The sequence below is a fragment of the Lolium rigidum genome, chromosome 7 (genome assembly GCF_022539505.1).
Source record: "Lolium rigidum isolate FL_2022 chromosome 7, APGP_CSIRO_Lrig_0.1, whole genome shotgun sequence".
Lineage (NCBI taxonomy): Eukaryota > Viridiplantae > Streptophyta > Magnoliopsida > Poales > Poaceae > Lolium > Lolium rigidum.
The window spans coordinates 158,715,442-158,725,693 of NC_061514.1; the positions used below are offsets into that span (position 1 = coordinate 158,715,442).

At 43.7% G+C, this 10,252-nt stretch overlaps 1 protein-coding gene and 1 pseudogene across 2 annotated transcripts; one reads left to right on the plus strand and one right to left on the minus strand.

Moving 5' to 3' along the window:
* The first annotated feature begins 913 nt into the window (after positions 1 to 913).
* On the plus strand, positions 914 to 3,225 carry LOC124670653 (violaxanthin de-epoxidase, chloroplastic-like). Of its 2 annotated transcripts, XM_047207126.1 has the most exons (6): positions 914 to 992; positions 1,093 to 1,287; positions 1,389 to 1,552; positions 1,737 to 1,833; positions 1,928 to 2,319; positions 2,423 to 3,225. In XM_047207126.1, the coding sequence occupies exons 2-6, from the start codon at positions 1,105 to 1,107 to the stop codon at positions 2,934 to 2,936; spliced, it is 1,350 nt and encodes a 449-aa protein (XP_047063082.1). In that variant the 5' UTR covers positions 914 to 992; positions 1,093 to 1,104; the 3' UTR covers positions 2,937 to 3,225. The 2 variants fall into 2 exon arrangements, with proteins under 2 accessions (XP_047063082.1, XP_047063081.1); XM_047207125.1 differs by lacking the exon at positions 914 to 992 and having other exon boundaries at positions 1,072 to 1,287.
* Positions 3,226 to 3,630: 405 nt separating this feature from the next.
* Positions 3,631 to 7,468, minus strand: LOC124670247 (annotated as a pseudogene).
* Between the last annotated feature and the right edge of the window lie 2,784 nt (positions 7,469 to 10,252).

Consider the following 10,252-nt stretch of genomic DNA (forward strand, 5'->3'; position numbering starts at 1 on the left):
AATACATGGACATATTACTTCCTACATATTACATATTCACACCTATCTATTGAATAATCCAAAAGAATAACATAACTCAAATAAATTCACACACCTTCACTGCACATCCTAGGTAGAAACCTCCTTCCTTTGCACCATCCTCCAAAAGCTACATATTTTCCGGCTACAGTTGGATCGATGCTTACAAAAATCAGAGTCATAGATGACATTGAGGACCTAGCAATTGGATTACGTGCCAAATCAGAGCACACACAGCTGAACTCTCATAATCCCCAACTACAAACCCAACCATAACCCTTGATCCGAGAGAACGAAATCACTCACCGAGCTGCTGTCTGAGGTGACATATGTTGATGATTCTTCACCATCACCCCAGGAAACCATGGTGACCGCTACCGTCACAGCGACATAGGTGACGAAGCGAGCTCCAACAGCGGTGGTGATGTAGTCGAACGGGAACAACCGGAGTGGAGTGAGAGCTAGAGTAGTGATACAAAAACGGCTATTTCCTATTTTTATCCCGGCTGTCCAACCGAGCCATAAAGGTCGTGAGTTGCCCGCCATCCACCCTTGCCACGTGGTGGGGCAGACTCGTCAGAATCTTGCTTAAACGGCTAACAAAGAGCTCCGCGCCGTGATCCTGTTGAAAAGTGGCATTTATGTGTCTTTTTTTTTGCGACTGTGGCATTTATGTGTCGAAAAGCGCAAAGATGATATATTTTTGCGTCAAATTAATTTGCAAATGTGGTGGTTTTTTTTTTGTCATTTTCTCCGACCCGGACCCACCCGTGCTTATCGGAGGCTGTGAACTCTGGTGACTGGTGGTGGTGGCTGCTCCGCGCCGCAAGTCTGTCCACTCCCGCGCGCTTCTCTCCAGAACCAAGCTTTGCCTTTTATCCGTCCGCGGCGCGCTATCCCCCCAATCCCCATCTCGGCGTACCTCCCCTCCGCTCGCGTCCTCCCCACGAGCGCGTCCCGCGGCGGCTGCTCAGGTTCGGTTCTTCTGCATTCCCTGCTTGCTCAATCCGCTCTGCTTTGGGCTTCTTCAGTGTGGTTGCTGGCATACTGAACTTCTACTCTGAAGAAATGCAGATTGCGGCGCAGATGATGCTGCGGCAGTGCGTGAGCCGCGCCTTCCCGACCGAGGGCTCTCCCGGCATCAATCTCCACGCCGCCAGCTCTAGAGGCACAGCTGCCAGCAGCAGCCGCAGCTTCCACCGGTGCTGCGTGAGGGCTAACCTATGGAGGACCGATCACCTCCTCCAAATGAAAAACTCGCAGTCCGAGGTGAGTCCTCATTTTGCCCATTTCTTGGTAACAATCTCGCTTCACTTCTTGTTAGTTATAGTACTACTGCTAAGATAGACAGTCATGATTTTTTTCCCCAGATTAAGGTACACGCGGTACCGGACGTTTTCAGCAGCATCAAGAGCTGGAGCAAGCTGCAGCTGGTCACGGTGTCAGGGCTCGCGGCGTGCGTGGTTCTCCTAGTCCCTTCTGCTGGTGCCACCGACGCTCTCAAGACATGTACATGCTTGCTCAAGGAATGCAGGTGACTCTTTATTCTGTTCAAGTTAAACCCAAGTTCTTGTTTGCATATTGGGCGTTGACAATATGGTTTATTCTTATTTGCATAATACAAAGCACATTCAGTTATATGCATATATTACAGTTAGGTTATGCAGAGTTGTTACTTTCATGTGTTACTTACCTAAACCAAATGCTACTAATCTCAGGATAGAGCTGGCCAAATGTATAGCCAACCCGGCATGCGCAGCAAACGTGGCATGCTTAAACACATGCAACAACCGACCTGACGAGACCGAATGCCAGGTAATTCAGCTGTCCACAACCATGGGTTCAGTTACATGTCTCAGGACAGTAATAAAACTGTAACATTTTTTCTTCTGCTTTGTCACCACCATAGATCAAATGCGCGGATCTGTTCGGGAACAGCGTGGTCGATGAGTTCAACGAGTGCGCTGTTTCGCGCAAAAAGTGCGTCCCACAAAAGTCTGATGTTGGCGAGTTCCCGGTCCCTGATCCGTCTGCCCTCGTCAAGAGCTTCAACATCGCAGATTTTACTGGCAAGTGGTACATTTCAAGTGGCCTGAATCCAACATTTGACGCGTTCGATTGCCAGCTTCATGAGTTTCATGTCGAGGGAGACAGACTTGTTGCAAATTTGGCATGGAGGATTCAGACCCCCGACACCGGCTTCTTCACCAGGGGAGCCGTGCAGCGCTTCGTGCAGGATCCCGCACAACCAGCAATACTCTATAACCATGACAATGAGTACCTGCACTACCAAGATGACTGGTATGTCCCTCTCTATAAACTGAAATTCTGACCATTGTTATAATACATCAGCTTAACATTTGTTTTTCAAACTGAAATCAGTTGGACATTTTCTCAACTGTAGGTACATCCTCTCATCGAAAATAGAGAACAAGGAAGATGACTACATATTTGTATACTACCGTGGAAGAAACGACGCATGGGATGGATATGGTGGTGCTGTTATATACACAAGAAGCAAAGAGGTGCCTGAAACAATAGTGCCTGAGCTAGAAAGGGCCGCAAAGAGCGTAGGGCGTGACTTCTCCACGTTCATCAGGACAGACAACACGTGTGGTCCTGAGCCTGCTCTCGCGGATAGGATCGAGAAGACTGTCGAGAAAGGGGAGAAAATCATCGTTGACGAGGTAAAGGAGCTCGAGGGGGAGCTCGAGGGCGAGGTCCTGGAACTGGAGAAGGAGGAGGAGACACTGGTTAAGAGGCTAGCAGATGGCATCATGGAGGTCAAACAGGACGTAATGAACTTCTTTCAGGGTTTGAGCAAGGAGGAGATGGAAATTTTGGACAAGCTGAACTTGGAGGCAACCGAGGTTGAGGAGCTCTTCAGCCGTTCCCTGCCGATAAGGAAGCTAAGATAGCTAGTCCTAGCAGCCACTTCAGCCTATGCAAGGGGGATTTGCAGAACAGGGTGCATGCCATCCAGCGATGATCAATGTAGATTCTAATTGCATATACGATACCTACAGTAACAGGTTGTTCAACAGACACCAAAATTTTGAATCTCATAATGTTTTACACATAGGTACATGCTCCTAGACTAGCTTATGTGTAAAGCATCCGTAAGTATGTAATCTGTGTGTCCAACGAAGGTACAGAATTTTATACAACTGTTCCTAATATACCATGAGTACCTACTTTCCAGGGATAGTTCCATTCTGTTATTCTCCTTTTCTTTTTCATGGCAATATTTGAGTTCTTAATTAATGTAAAATGAAAACCAGACTAGATTCTATTTATGATCAACAATCTCGTAAACTTTTTTTTCCAAAAGAGTCTCTTTAGGGAAGTTGATGGCAAATTTAGCAATTTAAAAATTACTCTGCACTAGCTCAATTTAAAACAGTAGTAAAAGGTCAAACTTTTTTTGGCCTCATATGCTCTTTCAAACAAAGCTGAAATGATATTTTCACCCAGTGTTGTATACATTTCGCGAGGGACCAAAAACATATGAAATTAAATTGGGCACTTAAATACAATATGCAAAAAAAGCACCAGATTTTAGTGAAACCACAATAATATACTCGGCCTCCCAGGAAAAGTGCTGCTCCATACTTCACAATTCACAATTTCACATATCTCAGTTGCATCATATATATGTTTCACATAAGAAAAGAACATAAATCATAGAACAATGCAATTATAGGTACATACTCACACCAACAGAATAACTAAGAAGCATTGGGAAGAAAACATGAGAGAGTTTCATGACAAATTCTTCACAAGAATGACAATTTGTTCCACAAGTAACCCAGGAAAGTTCTTCGGAAATCTCTGTGATCATATCCCCATTTTATCAAAGTATACAGCAAGGGCATGTCTGGAGAAAAAGAGAGAAAATGTCAGTTAACGATTAAAATGTCTTTGGAATATCACAGGGCGAATGAAATAGAAACAGATAATGGTAGTTGCTCTGAGCATATGTTCAGTATAAAGATATAGACACCAACATTTGCATTTATACAAAAAGAAGTGATTTAATAATGAAATCACTAACAGCATTGTGTCCAAACTCCAAAGTTTGAGATCTACCCATAAGGTCATAACCAATACAAATAAAGCAGATTGCACATGGTATTGCTGTTTTTTACTACTGTAACAAATATGCATATTGAATATGATTAACTGGTTAAGAAATTGGTTGTACCTTATGCACTGAAGTTATTAACCACACTTTATTCATTACACTAACTTTTCACAAAAAGTTACCTTCTAGCGACCTAGCGTATGGTGGATTAAAAGACCACTATGAATCATCATTGCAATACTTTTATTAGTACTAGGATCATACAATTTAAATTGTAGGATGGTTAGAATTGAAATTAAGATCAAACAATTCAAATTACGGCAGTCTAGAACCACGTCTATATGAAATTATAAATTACTCATTATTTACAGTCAGAGTAAGCAGTGGCTGAACTACACATAGCTACACCACTGAGAGTCAGGTTCATATCGCATGACTGGACAGTTTTGCGGTACGTTGTCAATTTATTCAGGTTTTTATTTGCACATTTTATAATCAGTTTAATTCCACTGGCTGTGCTGCAGTAAATAACTAGTCTAACACGTATTACATGAACCACAAAACTAATTACTTGCTATCTTGCTGACATAGGACTTGATTACCAGATTGCTTATTTTTATTTGGTTTTTCATGGCTGTAATAGATGACAGTAAAGCTACCAATTCCCTTATGAAAATGCATGGTATTTCCATTTGCAGGGTGGTATGCAGTCCAAATTTTGAAGTCAGACAAAGATAAGTAAATCAATGCTAGTAGAAACCATAAACAGTTTACTTAGGAGTTGCTTTTACTACCTGTTCAACCTTATTGTCCTGTCTGCGGTTACCAGATGACTGCTGCCTGGAAGACGAGTCAGGCGACAATTTATCATCCCTCACCCTGTTGAAGATACCCGTATACTTTTCACCTGATGTCGCATCACCCGCATCCCATTCACCAAATGGTGGAACAGCCACTTCCTCTTCAGCCTGGATTCAGAAATGCAAAAGCAATAGCTCATTACTCCACAAGCACATGTACACACATACATTTTGAAGACCAATAAGAAACCAAGGATTAGAATGTACTACGTTGTAGCCTTGGTTACTCGGCTCTCATTCTGCTCCTTCCAGGAGTATGCTGGCCATGAGCATCTGACGAAGCCCTCCTTTCTGGAGTCTGCATTCCAGTTGCCCTGGGCTTCGGCCTTGATGGACTGTTTGAATGCATTGGTGAAGCAGATCCAGCAGCATTTCTGTATGGGCTTCTTGGTGCGCTACCGTCACCCAATTGCTCCCGCTGAGGATTTGTTTGTCTTAGTGGAACAGCCTCGCGGTGATGGGGATCGTTTGTAGGCCTTCTTCCATGTTGTGGAGTCCTTGGACCCTGTTCTCGAGGATCAGGTGTATATGCTGATGGATTCAAAGGTGACTTGTGAGGAGGTTCGGGTTGACGTCCTGGCTCATTTGGATTGGCATAAACGCCTGTTTTCTTGCTCTTCCGCGCACCCTCAAACTTCTGTGTGTACGGGACTTCTTCAGTACTGTTCTCCCAGTCTCCAAATGCAGGAATGCGTGGTTTCTGTTTAACGACATAAAAAATTACACCTTGGAAATATCAGTACAACTATGTTCTAGAGTTCATAAAGAAATATAATCCATCGGTAATCAGGAATTACCATTTTCAGAATAAATAGGAAACTATGCTGATGATTTCCCCTAGACGAAACTATGATGACAACTTAATATGTATAGTCAGGAGATTCTTAGTTCTAGAGTAACTGAAACTGAAAAATCCTACAAATGTAATTGCTGGAGTATTTCAGCTATGATGTCTAGCTGATAGATATTAATACAAAAGAAGAACTATATCTTACATGATGCGTGCTAATATTAAGTTTGCACTGTAAGCTAGTTGGTGATTCACATTTTTATATGTCAAATTAATCTGGATCAAGGCAATAAATACAATTCTAATATTTTGTGTTAACTAGTTCAAGAGGATTTGTATCCTATTTGGAACAGTATGTGCTGTCCTCAATCTTAGAAACATCATCTTCTAGAACATAAAGTACGCCTAGCATACATAACATGAACAAATTACAACAAAAAGACAAATCAGGCAGGTTACCCAGTTAAATACACTGCTCATTCATCAATGTATATATCTACAGTTTCTGGAAAGAAATGTCTCAGATTAAACTTGCACAAACATTTTCCAGACATGAAAAACTTACTCCGGCCTGAAAAGAGTATATTTCTAACTAACAGTGCCGGAGCTAGGGAGGGCCACGAAATGAGAAGTTTCTCTACCTGATTAATTTTTTAACATTAGGCCGAGGCCCAGCGTTACCTGATTAATTAGCTAACGTAAGAGAGAGAAATGATACATATGTCCTCCATCAACTGAAAATGCATCATGCTTCACCAAGACAACAAAAACTAAAGATTTCTCTAGCACTAGGAACATGACTTAGCATAAGAGAAAGTACAGATAAATCACTCACCGCCGCCATTTGCCTCTTAGAAAAGACTAGGATGCCTCCTTTCTTCAAATTTCTTCAGAAAACAGACCAGAATCCTCCAGGAGGAATTACAGGAAGTGCCAACTTTTCTTTCACTAAACCTTCCTCAGAAAGACAATTCAGCACGAGCCTCACTGCTCCTTTGTCCTAACAACCTAACGAAATCTAGATCAAATTCACAACAAAGGTTGACCGAAAGATATCCCCTTCCGGTTCAAACAGACCGAGTCCCAGGAATGAGTCAAACTCTAAATTTCTGGTATCTTTTGCAAAGAAGCTATCCAATCCAGCAAAAAAGAAGGGATGGACTGAAGGCAGCTCCCTGGCAAAATTTCCCCAATCAAACAAAAATAAAATCGATTCTTCCCAAGAAGTCAAGAACCAGAGGGGGAGAAATTTGGCCCCACGGTTCTTCAGAGAAACACCCAAATTCTGTCCACACAAGGTGCCGCCAACCACCGTTCCAACTACTAGAACTGAGCAAACATCAACGAATCTAACCACCAACCCTCCCAAGAAGCAACCAGATTTCTTCAAGAATTTTGGTCAGTCAAAGGTGGATCCTTTCACGCTAAACCTGAGAGGGGACGCCACCAGCTCCTCAAGGTGGACTCCTTGGCACAAATCTCTCCAAAAACACAAACTCTACTAGCTAATCCTCTCGTGCCGCTCAAAATCCCCTCAAGGAAGATCACCTAGAGAGAGGAAATGAAGGTGGCTCTTTTGACCTCACAGCCTGAAGCGTGTTTGTGTGTGATATATACGCATACGCAGGAAGGAGGGAGGAATTCAGAGTGGGGAGACGAGGTTGGGGAGAAGCGAATGGAGGGAAGAAGACAAAGCCGTTGACGACGAAGCGCCACTGTGTGCTTCCGATTTAAATATTTTTGGCTAAAATATGGTACGGAGATATTAATGTGTCGCATCCATCAGTTTGGCCTTATCCTTTTTTAGGTTTAAAATGAGATATTACCCCTTAAAGGTTACAGTTTGGAGTGATTATTTGGGGCCCTAGCAATCTGTCGGCTGATCTAGGGGAGAATCATCTGTCACCTTGGTTGTCCTATCCAACTAAATTGTGAATCTGCACGTGAAAAAAAGTGATGAATCTGGAGTGCCCGGTCATTGCAACATAATTCTGACAAAAGCAATGATATTATGTGTAGCTTGCAAACAAAAAAAAATCGTCATCTCTAAAAGTTGTGAAAAATATTCCAACATTTCAAGCACATCTTTGTAGCAAAATAAAATAATATATGTAACAATCCTCATTTGGTTAGGTAAAACATTGGGAATGTGTACAACCGTTTGCAACAAGAAAACCCAACGCATCCTATGTATATGCCCAATGCACACAACATCAGAGAAACACATTCACAACATTGGAGAAATCTCGTCCAAGCACACACCCAAAATTCACTCAAACATGGCAGCATTACAATGCAACAAATGACATGTGTGCTTCAAGCATATCGAAACTTTGTATGCAATGTCAAAATCATGATTCCACTAACCTCTATCAGCAATGGAGGCTTGAAAACTTCTCGGTAGCCATGAATCCGGCATGCCAAAGGATTATTGTATCCAAATCTAGCGCCTCGTGGATCAATCCATTCACAGATGTTATGTTCTCCGGTTCGGCTCTGTGTGGGGAGCTTCAGAGTTCGTGCTCTATCAAGCTCGAACATGGCGAGCTCACCGTCATTTACTCCGAGGTGGCTAGCTTGTCGGCACAGAGGAATGGCGTCTGACGGAGGAGAAGCGACTATGTCAACCTACCGGAGCAACAACAACAAACACGTTTAGCAGGGCGCGAGATGGGGGGCATCGGTCGTCATAGGTGCAACGGAAGTGCAGAGGAGCGGGGTCGGAAGGTACGAGCACGGGTCGGCGGTGGGGCATTGTACCTGCCCTAGGAGCGAAGCGGCGCAGACATGTGTGTTGTTACTTGCGTTGGACTTTCCTAGAATGAAGTCGGCTACTGCATCAGCCAACATATTGTAAGCATTTTCCATTTTCTTAAGTCTATAAACCGTGTATTAACATGTCTTGACCTTACATGAACACCTTTTATAGCCTGGGAATGTTGCTTGCTGCTTCATGTCGCCTCAACGGCGGCTCGCTCAAGTTTCTTCGGGCTATGCTCACGGCACGAGGACACCAGGGGCAACTGTCCCGGCAATGGTGGTGGTGGTGGCCTCCTCCTCCACCGGAGGTGGTCGACCGGGTGGTCTCACCGACGAGTTTAGGTGACGTGCCAACTGGTGAAAACCGCGCCTAGACTACGATATGGGCGGACAATGGCGGCATCGTTTGGCGTCATTGCCTTGCTGAAGGCTTTGTCTTTGCTTGTCTCGTTATTTCACTTGGGAGCGGCGGATCCAACAATGTGTTCCCTGCCAGGGCGTGGAAGGCTACCGGCTCCGTTTCTACTAAAGGAGGCAGTCTCTAGGGTCCTCTCAAGCCAAGACGATGATCCGATTGATCCGGATTAAGTGTCGTGTTCGGGAAGACTCCGCCGCCGAACTCCATTAGCGACTCTAGGCCTGGAGATTGCCTTACTCGGATGAGATTCGGAATGCAAGCACAAACATGTTTTCTTGATCGTTTGGTTTCATAGGGAGCAAATGCAAAAGCCTCCGCAATCCAGTTGTCATCGCGGTTTAGTTCCATGGTGATGTCGGTAGTGGAGAATGACATGAAAGCGAGATCTCCGAGTAAGGGTGGTTCAAGTCTAATAGATATGAGGGATTGGCTTGGTGATTTTGACTTGGATCAGCGACATGGGCAAGTGCGGGGGCGAAAGCACGAGGAGAAGCTGGAGTCTAATTTTAATGGTGAAAGCTCAAGGTCCGGTCTATTGGTTGTGTGGCAATGACCTTATTGAAGGCATTGTATTTTAGAGAGTGGACCTTCTCCAGAGGGTGAAAACCTATGATCTATGATCGGAACGACAACGTGCTTGTGCATTGTTCCCTTCTTGGAGGCATCGCTTTTGGAGAAGATAAATGTATGGTGTTGTCTTGGTGGTGTTTGAGTCGACTCTAACAAGGAATAGATTACCGTAGCGGGACTTTTCTTTTTGTAATTCTTCTTTCTTTTTTTGGTTGTGTGTATACCGTGATGCCATTAGGGCAGGTTGTTGGAGAGGTTGGATGTAACCTTTATCGAAAGAAAAAAAAAGACCAAAACTCTCGAAGAATTCCATGGTCTCCTCTGCGATGACCCACAAGTATAGGGATCGCAATGGCTCTTCGAGGGAAGTATTACCCAATTTATTGATTCGACACAAGGGGAGACAAAGAATACTTGTAAGCCTTAACAGCCGAGTTGTCAATTCAGCCGCACTGGGAAACAGACTTGCTCGCAAGAGTTTATCGCAAGAGTAACAGCTTTATGGCAGTAGGAAATAGTGAAATAACAAAGAACGGTGAAATAAAGACAGCAAGAGTGATTATAGTAAACAACAGGATTAAAATACTGTAGGCACAGAGACGGATTTAACTGGGCGTTGCATGGATGAGAGAAACTCATGTAACAATCAAAGCAAGGGCATTTGCGGTATAATAATAAAACGGTATCCAAGTACTAATCAATCAATAGGCATGTGTTCCATATTTAGTCGTACGTGCTCGCAATGAGAAACT